Source organism: Phlebotomus papatasi, chromosome 1 (assembly GCF_024763615.1).
Source record: "Phlebotomus papatasi isolate M1 chromosome 1, Ppap_2.1, whole genome shotgun sequence".
Lineage (NCBI taxonomy): Eukaryota > Metazoa > Arthropoda > Insecta > Diptera > Psychodidae > Phlebotomus > Phlebotomus papatasi.
The window spans coordinates 15,719,233-15,738,536 of record NC_077222.1 but is presented as its reverse complement, the minus strand read 5'-3'; the positions used below and the strand labels follow the sequence as shown (position 1 = coordinate 15,738,536).

Below are 19,304 nucleotides of genomic sequence, written 5' to 3'. Positions count from 1 at the left end.
CGGTAACTTTTAGGGCATTGCGATCTTTAGAAGCTTTAACCCTTTTTTCAAGGGGAATATTTGTACATAAGACATTTTTCCCTATTTGCAATAATTTTTATGAATTTGAGGAATACTCAAGGATTCATTAGGTAAATCTGGGAAATTGCAGTGAAAAGGAAGAGACAAAGATATGGCTTGTTCTAGGAAATTCTTCCTTGAATCTGTCCTTTAAAATTGTTCTCTGAAACGACCAAAATTTGGTAATCCGTTATTTGTATAAGAGGAGTTTTGTAAAAAACATCGTCACATTTTTTAAGAATTTGTTTTATGTTCTAGTGCTTTACCAATATACTTCTGAGGTTGGTCCCGGAACAAAAGTTGTTACCTTTGCCGATATCTATTCGATGGTATGGGTTTCATTCGTGGTGAAAGATTGGACCATTTTGCCAATTGTCCTTTATAAAATTCTCTTTATGAGTGTATATAAAGGTCCCAAAATCGTAAAAAGAACCGAGTAGATCTTCTGGAATTTTCAAGGAGTCATGACCTTATCGGAGTGGAAGGTTTGATCTCTAATTACTCCAAATGTATCGTAAAACTGGAAATATTTGTGTATAGTTGTATATTTCAATTTTTTAATACATTAACATCGTTATATATGCATCAATAATGCCTTAATGCTCTACTTAAATATTATTAGTTTTATTTTCTTCTTTTTCTTGTTCAGCAAATACTAAAAGTCATTTGAAAATTTCTGAGGTGTTCCATCAATTTATACAATCAATTCTAATTTCTACAGTTTATTTTCATCTTTTTTTTTTTATCTCATACTTGAATACAATTATCGCAACGGACTTGCGTCTATCATCTTAAATATTGTCTTACATGTGAATATTTTCATTTACTCTTTAGTATATAAATTAATCATGGTGTATAATAAAAGTGATGAGCATTCAAACAATAAGGTATATTTTTCTTTCAGTACACACAGCCATTTATTAATATAAAATAGAATAACATTTATAAAATGAGCAAAGGGGATAATTTATATGATTTTCTTATTACGATAACATAAATTTTGTATATAAAGAAAATCAATATTGGTTCTGGATATGTAAATTTCTACATCGCATTTTTCTTCTTTTTAATTATATTTTTTTATGATTATTTTCAAAATAATATCTCCATGTTTCTCTAATTTCAATTTTTTTTTTCGATTCAGTCAACAATTTTTTTTGAACCCAAAAATACCACTATACATAAATAAATTTCTCTCTATTTCAATAAAATTTTCAATATTCTATCTACTAAATATTTTCAACACTTATTACAATTTCTCTTTTATCAAATAATTTTACTTTTATTCAATGGTTAATTTTCTTCTATATTACTCCATTTGCAGCAACAATAATTTTGTTTTCTGTAAAATTCATCATTTCAATTTACCTTTTTATATATATAATATATAAATTCTATTAGATTAACATTCAATTTAATTAAACAGTTACTATGCATGTTGTATGAATAGGAGTAATTATATTTTCACTATTTTAATGTGCATCCATTTCGCCATTTTAAATTTTAATTTTAAATTTTATTTATTTTTCTTTTTAATTTACCTCTGCTATTTCTCTCTATTCCCCAACAAAACTCCTACAATGGAAAATATTCCGTAGGAGACGCATTTTTTTAAAAAATTAAATTTCAATTACTCTTTCAACAATTTATTTTTTTTAAATTTAATTTTCATCGAGAAAGTGGTAAGATGAGGAACAGAAGTGAAAGAGTTATTCCAATGATGTCGCACCGTTAAGGACTTTTACTATTTTAAATTACAAGTTAATACATTCATTATAAGATTTATGGAAGTGAAAAAGCTGCAGTATGACAGAGACGTTTGTGAGTACAAGATTGAGTCAACCACCTCAAATGAACTTTGAGAGAAAATTGAGCATTTGGTGGAGTAAATGGGACATAAGTATTTAAGAGTTATTCCTATTGTAGTAAATGTGTATGTATTTAGCCGTTATGTTCCTTATATAAATGATGAAAATTTGCGGGAAACGCCATGTTGTCCTCAATCCTTCCGTTTACGTGACAAGCTCTTATTGCCTGCCTTCTCAACATGAATCAAGATTCCTGTTGATGTGCCGAATGTCGAAACACGAATATCAAATTTTCCATCCAATCCGATAGCTTGCGTCATTAATCTTGCGTTCTCGATGGTTGAATCGCTGAGCCTGGAAAATTGTATGAGGCAAACGTGGTATTAGAATTTTCTGTGTATCACACTGGGAGAAAAATCTTTCTGAAATTAGGTGCGTAGGCCTCAAGGAAAAGGAAGGTTTTATGAAATGGAAGAGTTCTCTTTAATCAACGGATGCTACAGATCGATTTTTCTTTCGTGAAAGTTGCTGTGGAAACACATTAACATAAGACTCTTGACATACAGTAGACTCTCTCTCAATTGGGCATTTGGGGCAAAATGTCATCCGGTTTATCGATAGATTTGGGCGTCAAAGCCTTTGTAAATTCAACAATAAGCGCTCAATTATAAAAGATCACGATAAAATAGGAAGAACTACAGCGAATTTGAACAAATTAGCTTCATAATTAAACGTGAAAATTGTCAACAAAATTTTGTGCCCGATTCACAAAGAGCCGATTGAGTGAGAGTCTACTGTAGTACAGACAGAAGTAAAAAGCCCCTATAAGCTTAGTACGATTTCTGTAGTGTTAATACGTTGCTGCTCTTTTTTAAGCCTCGTAATTGCTGTATTTGTTATTTTGACAAACTCTGTCTAGGGGATCTCAATGGCGCAATAGGCAAGAGCATATGGCTCCTGGGCGGATAGATCTCCGGCTTGACTCACACTGTTGTGAGCTCCAATACCGCCCAGTGAAAAGATCTTAATATCTTAATATCTTAAGATCTTAAAATGCATCGCCTCTGTCCAAAAACTTCGGGAACTAGAAGCGTCCTCACTGCGAGGAAGACATTCCTGGAGGGGAATTCTGTAACGCTCTGGCAATGCCATATGACAAATTGGGTTCGAATATTAGGAGAGCTTTTTCGAAAATGCGATTCTGTAGCCGTGACATTGCCATTTCAGCTAACGTGGCATTGTCAGAAGTTACATATTTGAGATTTCTGGCAATTCAAATGACAATGAATTTTGTTAAACAAATCAACCAAGACGTACTGTATTTTCATTAAATCATCAAGTAAAGGGATTTCATTAATAATTCAATGAATTACATTTTCGAACTCATATGATATGAAAAAAAAACTCGAATGGCATTGTCAGGTTTCGAACTCACGCGTGACAATGCCACGAAAATTACAGAATTCTCCTACTGGGCGATCTAAGATAACCAGATTTTTCCAACAAGAGCTCGTTGTAACGGTGTTATCACACTTGCTCATTAAAATTTTAATGTGATTCACATTATTTGTCGTTTGTGAGCGTCCAAATATGTTATTTGTGTCTTTGAGTCACTTAATATTTGGGGTTTTTCTATTTATTGATAAAGAAGTGGACTTGACCCGCAAAAGTAAGTTTAAATTTACCTAAAGCATAAATATTTTTCACATTAAAAAATTAAAGAGAAAATCGCTTTAATTTTTCGCATTAATACCATAAATCAATTTATATCAAATTTTGCGGGCCAAGTCTACCTTTTTATAAACAAATAGATCAAATTTTGAATATAAAATGATTCAAACACACAAATTACACATTTGGACTCTCACCAGCGACAATTATAATGTGAATCATATTAAAATTTTAATGTGCAAGTGTGATAACACAGTAAAGCAGTCTTCAGACTATATGCTTAGCTAAGTTTCCAAAGGTCTCAAAATCCTAAATAGCAAGCCATTTAATTGGTTTTTGAGAAACTAGTAGGTTATTTATATTTCATAATCTAATCCAAAGTTAATTTTTTCCAAAAGATCGTGATTGATAATAAATTAGAGCAGTTAAGCCGTATGGCTAAGCCTTAATTTTGAGGCCCGTATAAGGTAAAGTACCCTCTAGTCGTCCGGTTCCTCAACTCGGCCAGTTGTATTATTTAACCAATTTTTTAACGTTATAGTCAATTTCTATGAAATTTTCACTGATTTACGTTATATTATAATATAATACACCTTATAATGTTAAATCGGTAAGACCATATTATAACAAATCTAAGTAAATTGAATAAATAGTCGCACTGGCCGAGTTGAGAATCCGGCCGACTACAGGGTACTTTACCTTAAGTGTGTTGGACAGACCTACGGCTTAAGCTTAGAAACAGTTTAATGCAATTATAATCAAAATCGGTGGGAGCTAAAATCCCGAAAGCCAAAATCCAGAATGTTCAAAATCGTGAATGGGATGAAATTATATGGAGGAAAATGTTTAGAATAATTTTCCAAGACACAGAAGATTTCCCTTTGCCTCCAGCAAGCGCGGGTGCAATCGTGGTAGTAGCTATGACACAGGAATTCGGTATTTTGGGTTTCGGGATTTTGACCAGGATCCAATCAAAATAAGGATTAGACTACATTTCCATTAGTTTTCTACTGAGCCTGTCTCTTGGCATAAGCCGTAAATCTGTGTAGGGCACAGGGCTTAGAGCTAAAGCCCGAATTAAGATATTATATGTATATATAATAGCCCATATTGATCCATAAAGCTGCCTTCAGGCTGGAGCTTTGGTCCAGTAATATCCAATTTTCACTTAAAATTTTCCAAAAAAGAAAATTTGTTTGATAAAAATATCGAGAAGTTAAGCCATATGGCTAAGTCTCAGATGTACAGCCCGATTTAAAGATGCAGAAATAAAATATAATTCATATTTATCCGTAAGTAGAATTTTTGTAGTTGAAACTTCTCATAGTATCAGACTAGTGACTTATGATGATACTAGAAAAATCTGTAACTGACAAGTCTTTAAGCCGGAGTTTCAGACTTGCAGAGTAGAGACAGTGCTCTATCCACTGATCCCCTCAAAGACGTTGGAGTTACTTCTCATATTCTGATTCTGATTTCCTTTATTCTTGAATATTTTTCATAGATCCTGAATTAAGATATCTATTTGAAAGGGGCAGGTTGAGGGTATTTAAATCGTAAACTTTACAATTTTATATTTTTTTTAAGGGCAGAATCACATTGGACATTAAAATTCTCACTGTATTTCGTTAATTTACGCATTTGCATTGCAATTCTTACGCAAATTTTCCATTACCGTAATACCTTATCTCTTATTCGGTGGCACTAGGTGAAAATAATATAAGAAAATTGAAGAAATAAAAGAAAAATGCGATAAACGGTGATAAAAAAAACTGTACAATTAATTTTTCTTATAGATTTTTTGCTCACCGTTTATCAAATTTTCGTTTTATTTCTTCAATTTTCTTATATTATTTTCACCTAATGCCACCGAGTATGCAATAAGGTAATACGGTAATGGAAAACTTGCGTAGGAATTGTAATGAAAATTCGTAAATTAACAAAATACGGTTAGGCTACGGCGAGCATTTTCTTGTCAATGTGATTCTGCTCTATGAAGGTGAAATATCGAAAGAAAAGTTTGTATAGCCGGATACACTTCCTTATAACTTATTGAATTTATGGATTTTTTTATTACCGTAAATTCTTTTTTTTTTTAAATTTTTTCTACAGAGAAAAAAATGAATGAATAGTGATTTAATGTATTATCTTAACATCTGCATTATTTTAATTAAACTACAAACTAGTTTAGTCAAGGGGGAGATATTAGCTTGGAAGTGGTGTACACTGAGGTGGAAGTACTGCGGAAGTGGAAGTCTCAAAAAATGAAATGATTTTTGAATTTTTTATTTAATTACAGTATGAACAGTGCTGGTAAGCATTAGCGCAATTAAAGCTTATCCTGGAGGACTAAATTTCTCCCGGTTTTTCGTCGCAATTATTGTCAATTCCTCATTAAAATCCTCGTTAAAAATTCAAATATCGTTTCACTAACGCCCTCTGTTACAGTGGAGGAAACTTTATTGAATGCCTTCCAAAAATTTAAAATTAAAATTACGATTTTCAGTTGAAAAGTATTCGAGTGTAATAAGTGTAATAAGTAGTCGATTCTTTGAGATGGTTTTGCTACTGAAAATTATCGGGAATAACTAAAATAAATTACAGGATATTAATTTATCTTACAACTTTCAGAAAAAAATTAAAAATTAAAAAAAAAATGAAAAATATGGAAACATTAGAATATTCAAAAAAATATTATTATTATATAATATTTTATGACTCAAGTTCTGAAATATTATTTTTGACACAACGACTAAAGTAGTGTAAATCAGAATCTGCAATAATCATAAATGGTTCTTATATTTTTAAGCTTTAATTCGACAATATATTTTTTTAATAATTTTTTTTGAAACAATAATAGTATGCTAATGAAACGAATATTGTAGATGAGACTGTTAGCGATTTTTTTTTAACAACATTTGAGTTGCACTGGAATATCAAAACTAACAAACTAGCAATAAAAATAATTTGAAATTTAAAAAAAGTGATAAAATTAGCTTTAAATAAAGTAATGTTAATTAGAAAATAGACCTTTAAATTTTATTTAATTAAAAGAAAATAGTTAAGTGATGATATACTGTTTGTTTCTATGCAAATTTCTTGATTCATATTTTCTTCTGAATTCTATTTTTATTTTACTTATTTGTTCTTCGTGAAAAAATGAATTTATTATGACACTGAAGTTTTCAGAGTAATTTCTCGTGAATAAGTTTTCCAGATTAATATAGAAAATAAGTCGTCCAATAGAAATTTTTAAAATAGATATTTTATTTTCAGTTGAATTAAAATGTAATTACGATATCCAAAAGAATGAAAAATAATAATCTAACTGCTCAAGAAAATTCAAATTAGATTTTAGTCGTTTCTTTTAAATTCAAACGCCGGAAGTGCTTGGAAGTGCTTAGAAGTGCAAGAAGTGCTGGAAATCACCTATGGCACTTCCAGAAGTGTGGAAGTCTCTGACGTTTTCCATACAAATTTAGGAAGTGCTGGAAGTGGTGTACACAATTTTTCGACTAATATCTCCCCCTTGAGTTTAGTTGCAATTTTCTGTCTGTATTTTAGAGCGTGGACGTGAATTAAAAAATAAAAAAAATCAAAAATTAATGGAAATATGCGCCATTTGATTCGTTATTCTGTCGGTTTTTGGCCTTTTCCTCCTATTCAAACAATTACTTCTCAATTTTCTTTTATCAGACTCATAATGAAGATTGCTTCAAGGCATGAATTTTAACCCTGCTGTTTAACTTCTTGAATTTCTAAAGAGTCAGCAATCAAAGCGTTTTTTTTTTTCAAAACCTAATAGTTCATTCGTAATTTAACAATTTCGCAAAAGTCTTGCCTTATAAGAAATTAAAGAAATTTAATCCTTTTATTTTTAGTCCATTGACTGCAATATTCGTGTTAAATTTTTCTAAATGAATAATTTTCAGATTCTAACTTCAGGAAAAAGAGTAGGGTAAAGTGGTAACAAGTTGGACAATGGTACAAGTTGGACAGGGCTTTTTTCTTGATAAATTTAGTATACTTCATTTTTATTTGTATATTTTTAATGCTTTAGTTTTATAATTTGGTTTATTGTGCTTAAAAAAAATTGCACTGTATTTATCAAGAAAAACGCCATGTCCAACTTGTAAAACTATGTCAAACTTGTATCACTTTACCCTAGGAATGTTATAAAGAGAGTTATGCCGTAGTGATAAAAATGGCACATCCTAAATAACGGCATTTATTTAGGGTGTATCAAAAGATTAAAGAACTATCTTGATGTACGAGGATAAGTTAAAAAAAGTCAATAATGTGTTAGATTCATGCATTTCTGGATAAGTCAAGGGTATAACAAATCTCATCCACATTTTTTGGAGTCGATTTATAGGATTATTTTAGAGAAATATCATTGTGTAAAATTTTAAAAAGGCAAAGTAAGGGGCTAACAAACATAAATCTGTGGATTATGATTTTAGGATAAGTGTTATGTATGTTGCCTAGCAACTTCAACCAATATGTAGCAATTTGAAAAACGTAGATTTAAACCCTAAACTCATCCGCAATTGTGAAACTTTTCGCACAATTTAAAAACGAAGTGATACCCTTTTAGTGTCAAGGGTCCAATTTCCTATGTGAATATTGGTGCTTTTTAAGCTTATACTGAATATTGAAGCACAAGAACAGAAGTGTACAGGAAATTGAGGGGATATAACAGAAAAAATCCTCAGAGGCATAGAAAAGTGGAAGTTGCTGAGGAAAATTATTCAGCATAGTTTATATATATTTATGCGTATGCCTGTGATGGTAGATGAACTTTTCAATCCGCTGTCTATTCTATCTTCCACTCCAGTCCAGACTACTCAACTGTTTATGCCACAATATTTGCAAACTCATGGTAGTGCCAAGGGGATAAAGGTTCGGAGAAAATGGCTAAGGATGGCTTAGTGATGGGTCGAAAATGGTATATATAGGAGGATATGAAGGAAAAGAGATACTGGTCAAATAGCTTTACCTGATGTCAATCTCATTCCCCTTCAAATCCAGAACTCCCGCTCCAATTGCTGCAATCTGATCCTCTCTCATGCCTGACAAGCTAACACCCATCCACCTAAGTTGGGGCACACCGGCAAACAATATGTGCATAAATTGTGGTTCAATCCGATGCTTCTTCACGCGATCCAATACAGAAATTCCGTCCACCTTTATGTGACTCAGAGGGCTGTTTCTCAGGGATTTTGAAACCATTTTGAGTGTCTTGGCAGCATCATCGAGGTGAAGAATCCAATTGCACATTTTCAAAGTGTTTAGCAAGCTGCAAAATTGTATTGATGAAATATATTCACTATATACATTATGTATATGGGCTTCATTTTAATGAAAATGGTAAATTTGCAAATTCCAACTCAGCCACAAAGTGGTAAATATCTCGTAAATTCTTGCATTAAAGTCATATTCAATATGGATAGTTAATGTTGTTGATTCTATTATAGGGGATCAGACAACTTTTATTTATAATAAAAGTTATAGTTATAATATAATCCCAATAAAAGTTTAATTTTTTATGAAATAGTTTTTTTTCTGGAGTGGCCAAATAAAAAATGTTCTACGGAATGCTTAATATCGATATAAATTAGTCTCACATCGTTTTTCAAGGACTTAGGGTAAGTGTGCCAAATTTCGGCATAGTTGCATGCAAGCGACAAAGTCTCAAGTTTGAAATGTAATATTTTTAATATAAATTGAATATTTTTGTTCCTCGTTTATAAGGAGTGTTTCTTGGAACCTTGCAGACAGTTTATCATTTTTATTTTATCTAAAATCATTCTTAATACATTTTAAAATGAATAAAAATGTAGACATAGCATTGGTGGCCTATTTCGGCCACCCTTATTCTCATAGTTCCTTGCCCTTCCAGAATTCTTTCAATGTCTTTTTCAGATTATCTTGCTCATCGAAGTGACTTTTTTTGTTATTTTTTTTGCATTGTACTATCTCAAGAGTATCCAAAAACTAAAAATTCATGGAAATTCGTGGTACAAAAAATATGGCCGAAATTGCAAGCTGGCCGGAATTTGACACATTTACCCTAATACTAGTTATTAAAATATATTGCCATAAGATAGGTCAGATTTCAGTACGGCCATTAATGTGTAAGGTTCCCGTCTTAAATATTTATTGTTTTTCCTCAGTATTTGGGAGATATTTTAATTTTATAGATTGATGATTTTGGTAGGTACACAGGATACAGGATGCAGGATACAGGATACAGGACACAGGATACTGGTCAAAATAGGCCTAAAGGCCTAAGACCTTGGTAAGGGGGGACAGGTAAGGGGGGAAACAAAAAAAATAGGTCAGATTTCGTCGGTTGGGTCTACCTCTGTCGTATCTGCATTTGTTTTGTATCTGCATTCGGTGCAAGCTACAATACAGACGTCCCCTCTTGCGTGAAATGCTGACACAAAAGAAATGCAGATACGACAGAGGTAGACGCAACCGACGATTTATTGAAGAAATATGGGAAAAATATGAAATGGAGTAGTTTTCCTCTTTCATAACTCGAAAAATATGCTTTTTTAGGACAATTAATTAGTGTTTGAAAATTTAGCAATATATTTTAAAAAGGATAGAAAACACAAATAAATAAAAAAACAGGACATTCTCTACGCTTTTCTTTTCAGTCTAAGTATAAGTTGTTTGTTTCTTTCGGTTCTTAAATACTTGAAAATGTATTGTGTAATTCCTAGATAATAATAATTGATTGTTTTGAGTAAAAACATATTTTCTAAATCACAAATACGTGGAACTGCCCCATACTTCTTCTATCAGAAGGAGAATATCCGTTTTATGAACTTGACTCATAGAGAGTAAAGTCATAGTAATGCTCTTTGGCATCCAATTAAGGAGGAGCCTGAATTACAAGATTAAGAAAAAAAAACAATTTTTTTATTTCTTAAATCGCTGATTCGAAGAATTTCCGAAGATACAGAGAGGGAAACAAAGAACCATTGGAAAGGTTTGTAGGCGCTAGGGTGAACATTAACATCCAGAAATAAAGTAAATAGAAATTAAAAAAAATAAAATAGAAAGAAAAAATAAAATTGAACTTTACATTAAATTGAATTTAATTGAATTAGGTAACAAATAAAAAAACCGGAATCATGTGTATGTGAATAATATTTTTTTAAAAGATTTAATATTAAAAAAAAGAGGCGGTAAAGCGTTATAGAGTTTGCGAAATGCTATCGGCACTTAGATGCTATACCTCAAAAGTACTTTTATATCATTACCGTTTATACTGGTTCTCAACCGATTAAGATCCCCCAAAATAGATTTAAGTTTATAATGCAATTGATTCTTGGACAAAAACTATTTATCGGTTCATTACCGGTTCACAACCGATTGGAATCGATTTATAAATCGCTCAGAACATTGCCCAAAATAACTTACGAGTAATATAGGGTGGCGGCATAACTTGTGGTCTCTGTTTTTACGTATGGCCTGCTCGCAAAAAACTTTACAATGTCACAAAACGATTTCGAATACCTCAAAATTAAAAATCATTTTATGTGTATTAAAAATATTTCGGAAAAATTTTCTGACAAAAATTGCGACGAGACCATAGGTAAAGACAGGCCATAAGTAATGCCACCATCCTAATTGACTTTCGGATGAAGATTGGTTATCGATTATGAACTAATTCAGTACCGGTTTATAACCCTGGGGGTGAAAAAAAAATCGAGGGATTATATAGGGGAGACTGGGGTAAAAAGTCACAAATTGAAAATTTGAAAATTCAATATTTTCCAAGATAAAAGAGATAGAGGCTTAAAATTTTTTCCATAGATGGCCTCTATATACCTTCTTCAAAGTCGTAAGTTTCTTAGAATTCGAACAAGGAATTCAGAAAGTAAAAAAAAATATTGAAATTTTTAGCCCTATTTTTGAAATGTTTTCCTTACAACAGGTATCAATTTTGACCTACTTATTTTCCAAAATTAATGCACTGGTAACTATTTTCTAAATAATTTGTATTTTTGAATACGAAACCACTATATATTTTAGAATTTTACAAAGATTGTTTTCTCCAGAAATCCTTTTATTAAAAATGACCACTTGGGGTAAAAAGTAACGAAAGGTATGGAGCAAAAAGTAACAAAGACCGAAGCAATTTCTGATGTTTCACGGCGAGAAGAAACGTCTTTTTCGCGTCTCGCCGCTTTTTGCTTGTATTGGTCAAACGATTAGCAGTCTCTTGTGTGTTTTTTTCTAAAATAGCTTGAAAAGCGTTTTCCTCGTTCAGATAGATAAAACTGTGTTTTAAAAAGGTGTAGAGGAATAAATTTCCTATGAAAATATATATATCCTAGCTATTTTTTTAAATTTACGAAAGCTCGTAATAAAGCAAATCAAAATGTGATAATACCCCATGCCTGGTACTATTTGCCCCAGCATTTTTTAGAATGGTCACAAAATTACCTTTTAGAAAACAGCTCGATAAATGTATTTCCTTACAAAATAGAGGAAAATGATTTTCACAAAGTTGTAGAGCAGTAAATTTCCTATAAAACTGCACTAATTAGAAATTTCTGGCGCGCTAGGAGCTTGTAAAAAAAATAAAATATACGTTTTGTTACTTTTTGCCCCAGTCTCCCCTACTGCTTTTCCGTAGAGCAAGACAAATAAAACTAGTACATATTCATATTAGGACGTTTCTCTGGGGTATTGAACAAGTTACGGAAGGTAATCATCGTACAACATCGTGACTTAATAAAGACATAACAACAACGTTATTATGGCGTGGTGAATTTTGATAACAATGGATCACAATTAGCTTGATCCGGTTCATGATGTCAAGAATTCACAGTTCTTTAAAACAAATTCTATTTTGAATTATTGAGTTTGTAAATAATAATTCGTGCTTTAGTGACTTTTTCTAAATTAAATTTTTCTTTAAGTAATTTTAATCAATTAATTCTAATTTATTAATTTTTAAATTTAAATTATTTTATTTATCTTTACAATTATCTCGAACTATGTGTAATCATTATAATTATGTATTATTGTAAATGCATCAAGAATGATTGTAAATGCATCAAGAAAAAAGTTTTATGTTGTTTTGATGTGATACAATAAGCTGATGATTTAATAAGCAATAAAAATAATAAAATAAAAAGTAAGTAAAATTTATGAAATAAAGAAATATTTCATTATTATTATTATTATTAAAATTAAAATAGTTTGTAAAATTTGCATTAGAATACAAATTTTTATTATTTTAAATTAAACAGCTTAGATTTTTATAGAAATGAGTTCAGTTCCAAGATTATTATAGAGAAAATTCAATTAGTCTTTTTATTTCTCTTTAAGTTCAATAACGATTTCAGTGAATCACTTCTAAATTTTTAAATTTTATCATTTCTGTTTTTCGTTTTAATTTCCAAAAAATATTTTTACTGATCAAATAGATTATAAAATATTTTAATTATTCAAAAGTTAAACTACTTAAATGGGACGAGGAACATAAAATTGAGAAATTGGCAAAATGACCAATTTTGTGTATGATATGTATATTTTATTTGGTCCTTGGTGGGTCAAATTAATGTATAGCAGTTGCCCCAGATACTAAAGTGACGTATCATTGACTTAATGCTGTGTTAAATTTAGAGTTTCCATGCGAAAGTATTTCAATGGAAATATACATACATATTATACATTATGGAAGCTACTTTTACAGACAGAATTCCAGGAAGTTTGATTATCCTCATTGAAAGTCGTCCAAGGATAAGATGAATAACCCCATTCTTCCCATAACCCGGAGATATTTGAAGTTTATTGTATATTTCAAAGGAGTAAATTAAGCATTTAACTAAGCACTGAATCCCTGAAAATGACCGGCTCCTTCCCTGTATGCTATACTTAAGAACTACAGCTTCTCTGGGAAAGTGGCAAAACCATGGCTATAAAGTGAGTTTACGGAAACAAAAGTTATTGAATTAAAGAGTGGATTTTCGCTGGCATTTTTGCCTCTTAGGAATTACATAAGAGATTACATAGCAAAGGCATCAACTTCATGATAATATGCATAACATTTAGAGGACGCTAAAAACATTTCCACGAAAATCTCTACCATGATTGTCTTTGGTGTATAAGCAACTTTGATAACATTTACTATATGAGTCTATGGATCTTTAGGCAAAATCTTAATTTAACACCCGCTCCTAGTAAAGTTCCCACCAAAAGCTCTTTTCGCTTAAAGCTGTGATTCTCTCGCAGTCACAGATATTGTGGTCTAGTCAAAAATAGTGGGTTGCCTTCAAGGAACGTTCTTGTTTTCTTTCATAAGTTCTTCATATTCTGTAGTCCTAAATTTTATTAGAATAATTCTGATTCAGTATTTTAAAAAGGTTGGAGAAGAAAAAATCACCAATTCCGACAAAACATAATTTTAAGAGGCTGAATGTTACGAAGCATTTTAAAAAAAAATATTCCAATCTAATCTTTAAAAGACGAAAACGAGCTGTAAATTTCATCTTCTGGGACTGTTTGTACCTAAAGAAAAACACGGATATTCTGGGAACATTTTTGTTTTGAATTATTTAGAACTGATTTGGTTGAAAATACAAATCTTGTGGATGATTTATAAACTATAAGGAAGTTTAAATCCAAGAATATTTTTTGTAATATCCAGAAAAAGTCCTGAACTAAGATATTTTTAATCAAAATATGGATCCCGAAAAAGTTAACGATTAAATACACGAAACGTACCTAGGATGAAGTGGGGCACCTTCGAATTGGGGTTGCTTTGAAATTGGACTTTTTCTTCTATTTTTGAATGGAAATGAGCCTTATCATAATAATGTAAATTTAGCTTCGTAATTAGCTAACCCATTTTCTCCTACGGACAAAATAATTTTTCCAAATTTTTCTACATTTGTTTGCCATATAATTCAATGAATAAGAAACTTTCTTATTGTCAATATGATTTTTTTTTGAGTAAAATAATAAATTGAGGTAGGGGGAAGTGGAGCACCTTTGAAAGTAGGGCACCTTTGAAAGTGGGGCATCTTTGAAATTGGGATTTTTCACCAACTTTTAACTTTCGCGTCATTAGGGTCATATATGACCCGGGGAAAAAAACAATTATTTTTGACTATTTACATTAATTGAAATCTATCGGTTTGTGCACGACATCATAGTAGAAGGATGTAAGATTCTTGGCTAATTTTCTCAAGATTCCAGATATTTAGTAAAAGAAAATATTATATTTGAGATCAAAAATCACAAATTTCGAACTTTGTGAAATGAATTTTCTTTTTCAAAATTTTTTATATTAATTTTTTTATCAGCAAAAAGTTCTTTAGAAACACAAAATAGAATATCCAAAGATTGTATATTGCATATTTTGATAAAATAAACTACTCTCAATTTTCCAGAAAAGCGTGTAGAATTTTCCGGGTCATATATGACCCTATTTTCGGCAAGGGTAACAGTGTTTTCGTCCCAAGCCTCTAGCGAAATGTAGTTGGAACATTGTTTTTCTTTGTGAAATGCAGGTGGAACATCTTGCTCCTGGGCATTTCATCTTATATCTGATGAATTATAACATATTTTGCAATATTTTAGAGTATTCTGCAAGCGTCTCCTATTGTACAATTGTATTGTGTGTGAATAAATATGTAGATAAGTTTATTTTTGCAAAATACCACTCAAAATATTCTGACAGTGACTGTTCAAGGGATTACCAGGAAGATTCCTTGAACACCAAGAGTACAGTGTTCTTCAAGACTATCCAGTTTGCCATGGTTTTGCCCAAATTAGTAACTTCAAGCAAAAAAAAAAACTCTTTAAAAGCCCGTGATATAGAATTTTGAAAATGGTATGTACACTGCCCTTGAGGACAATAGGGTCATATATGACCCGGGGGTTTTCCGAGTTTCCACGCAATGGAAAATTTTTTTCCTCTCTGAACATTATATTTGATCATAAAGCATTAGGAAAAACTCAATTTTACATGAATTCACTTGCTGAATAAAAGTGTGACGCGAAAGAGTTAAGAACGATTGGGTCACCCTGGGGGGTGACATTAGCTTTGAAAAATGCGACCGGTTTTAGTGTAATTTTTTCCCTGTTTTCGTACACATTTCACGAGGATATCTCCAAAACTACGTAGATTGCCAATTCGGGGTCTTCGGTTGCTTCTTCGTTATTAAATTGGCTTTTACTTTGTATTAGTATTTTTTGCTAATTCATTCTACAATGACAGAAAACAACTAATAAAGTCAAAAGTTTTTTTTGGCTCGCTAGAAACATATGGGAAACATAGGAAATGTCATGCCCCTGGGGTCACCGGTGACCCAAAATGAAATTTTTCCTACGGCTTTCTAAAGTTGTATTCTGCTCTAAAAAGTTAGAAAAAATGTTTTTTATGACCCTCAATTTTTGAACTTTTCGTCCTTAAAGGGTTATTGGGCACCTAAAAACTATTATTAACAGGTGGATATAACCCCTTAAGTCTGAAGTTCTGCGTTGTTCAAAATTTAAAATTTTATCCTATTATTTATTTATTATTTTATTCATTACAAAAATTGCTAGTCAGATATAGTTCATTTGAAAGTACAGAAAAGAAAAGCTATAACACGAGAGTAGGTTGTTAAATTCAAATAATGTCCACCGCCGTCTTAGCATTAGTGACTAGTCTTCAGAGTAAAATAATGGAAAAGCTCTTTTGCAGGTTGTACATGGCGTGGGAATCAAGTTAAGAAAATTCAAATTAATTAATTTAAATATAAAAAGAGGAGTTAAGATGATGAAAATAATAATTAAAAAAGCTAGTTTCCTGTTTATAAATCACTTTGTAATGGTATTGTATCAGACTTGTACTTGGAAAAATTTTATTTAGAACGTTTAGAACCGTTCAGAAATGCACTGAGCCTGATGTATGACTCTAGTTGGTTTACCAACCGAATAAGTAGACAGTAAAAAAAATTTACAAGGGTAATCGTTGGTTTGCTTTTTTACCACGATTATTCTTGTTAAATAAAGTTACTCAAATTATGTATTTGAGCAAAACGGGTAATCTGAAAATGTGTAATTTGAATTTCATGTAATTGTAAATTGTGTAATCAATTAAATGATGACATACAGTAGAGTCTCGCTATAGCCCATATTTGGTTCCAGATATGACACTTGGATCGCACTATAGTCCATGTCATTTTTTTTTAAATTATCAACGACTTTTTGTATTGAAATTGCTCGACGGCTTCCACTTTCTTTGCGATTGTGGTACTTGTCCTCGCTCTCTTCATTTATGGATCACAATTATCACAACTACTCAATAAATTTTGCCAAAAATATTAAAATAATTATGACAACATTTGCATGTCGCATATTAAAAAAGGGACAGATAATCCTAACCGGCTTATGTAGGTGAGATTCTTAACGTGAGCTAGCTCGGAGTGCATGCAAATTCGATTTAGAGCTGAAGTTGGGTGACGCCATTCAGTTATCTTGAATCAAATTCGTGAAATTATGCAAATTTTGTATTTAAACCAAAATATCAAGGATTTGGATGAACTGGCACAAAAGTGATATATGGGTGAAATGTAGACCAGAATGTTCTCTATAATTTTCCCATAGAACATGATCTCATCGATTACTCAGAAGCCAAGATAAGCGAGGTTTTTTGTTTCTTAACTCGTTTTTTCATCCAGAGTGCCCCAAGTGTTCATTTGTTGAACTTCAACTATATCAAATAATTGTTGTATTTTGCGGGACTTTCCATTTAAAACCCTATTTTAAGTGTCTTGGTGGAGTAGAGGCAGTCAAATTGGCATCTGAGTGATTTCAAAGCGTTATTATGGGAAAAATCAATTTTTTCACACTTAAACGGCAAAATCGGAGTGATAGCGTAGTCTGAGTGGAAAATGATGTATGGACGAAATGTAGAGACAAATGTGCTCTACAATTATGTTGAAGTAATCATCAAAATCGGTTCAGCGACAGTCGAGATAATTGAGGTTATGTGATATTGAAATTGGTTTTTCGACTGTGGCGCCCCTGGTGTTGGTCCCACGAAGTTCAAATATTCTAGAAAGTTGTAGCATTTGATGAGATCTTTCGTTTAAGCCCTTATTCATCAAAATCGGTCACATACAAGCGCCTGGCAAGTTGGCCTTTTTTATGGAGCTATTTGAAGCCAATTCCTAAATTGATCTCGGACTCAGCTCACAGTGCTTCAAGAAAAAAATTTATTTAAACATAAATTTACTATATTTATCCCTCCATACGGAAAGGTATCTTATAATACGGAAAAACCTCTCATTTTTTAAATATTTAGCATAACGATCACGAGTGCAGAAAAATTCCCATACGCATTTGTATGTGAAAGTAAGAAATTGGCTTCAACTTTGAAGGCCACTCGCCGGGGACTAGGTCACATAGAACCGGAGATATGATTTTTTGAATTTCGTGAACTTTGACCCCTCATATCTCCGGTTCTATTGAAACCACAGCGCGCATACGCACCATTTTGGAAACGTCCTAGACTGGACTACAACATACTAAAATTTCATTAACTTGCACAATGCCGTTTTTGAGAAAAGTGACTTTGAATTTCGATGAATTTTGACGCTATCACAGCGCCACCTGTGGTGACTTTTTGAACTTCCATCTGAAAGTGCTCATCGAGACGAAACCAAAAAGGTAAAATTTATGTCGATATGTTAATTAGAACCGGAGATAGAGGCCGGTCAATGTTCGAACTTTGACCCCTTATAGCTCGGGTCAGGGGTTTTAGATCGACTTAAGGTTTTTTTTGTTTGATAGGTATAATCAACGGCTACAACATACTAAATTTTCAGCCCGATGCACAATGGAATTTTTGAGTTATTTAACTTTTAAGATTTAAAAATTTTCTTTTTAAAAAAAGCGCCCCTAGCGGTGGTTTTATGAACTTGCGATGTTAGAAGGGGAAGTGGAATTTCACGAGAGCTTTCCAAAAAGCCCTCACTTTTTAAATTCTGACGATTAGAACCGGAGTTATGGCCATTTTAAGAAATTTTTTTTGGACCCTTATAGCTCGGGTCAGGGGGGTCGGGGGACCTTAAGTTTGGTATTGATGGAAAGCTCTAAGGCCCAGCTATAACATACTAAAATTTGAGCCCGCTGAATGCCATAGGGGCGGAGCTATTGAGAAAACAAAAAAGGGGGGTCTTCAAAATGGCGGAAGGAGGGGTGGGGGGTGGGGAGTCTATGCACCAAATTGCAATTTTCACCCGATATATAACCTTTGCCGAAAACCGCAAGTCGATATCTTTTTTAGTTTAGGAGCTATTAAGCTCCAAAGAGCGGCCGGCCGGCCGGGAACGTAACTTAGCCACATATATATTCGGAATCAGGAAGTGGCGAAACACATTTTGGCCAAATTTGAGGTCGATCGGACGACATGAAATTTTGTTAGGATTATAGTAGGTGAGATTGTTAAGAATCTCACCTAATATAACTTAACTTAAAATCAGTGTTTTGAAATCAGCGGTCGATAAATTGTGGACTATAGAGCGATGGCCTATAGCAGGACTCTACTGTATTGTACTTTTTAAGTAATGTTCTGTTACTAATGCGAAAATAGAGAGAATACTGTAACGGAAATGGTTTTTTACGTTTCACGGTATCAAATTTAACTTTCTTGTTTTATATTACGCAGGTGGGTGACATTAGCTCTGAAAAATGCAACCGATTTTAGTGTAAGTTTTTCCCTGTTTTCGTATACATTTTACG

General features: G+C 32.2%; 1 protein-coding gene across 2 annotated transcripts in view; it reads right to left on the bottom strand.

Moving 5' to 3' along the window:
* Window positions 1-587: 587 nt before the first annotated feature.
* Window positions 588-19,304, bottom strand: part of LOC129797979 (uncharacterized) — a 183,530-nt gene continuing 164,813 nt past the window's right edge. For both annotated transcript variants that reach the window (XM_055840893.1, XM_055840895.1), the window contains exons 12-13: window positions 8,539-8,838; window positions 588-2,222 (exon numbers count right to left, since the gene is read on the bottom strand). In XM_055840893.1, the coding sequence (XP_055696868.1) occupies window positions 2,060-2,222; window positions 8,539-8,838 (463 nt within the window). In that variant the 3' untranslated portion in view covers window positions 588-2,059. The remainder of the gene's footprint in view (window positions 2,223-8,538; window positions 8,839-19,304) is intronic.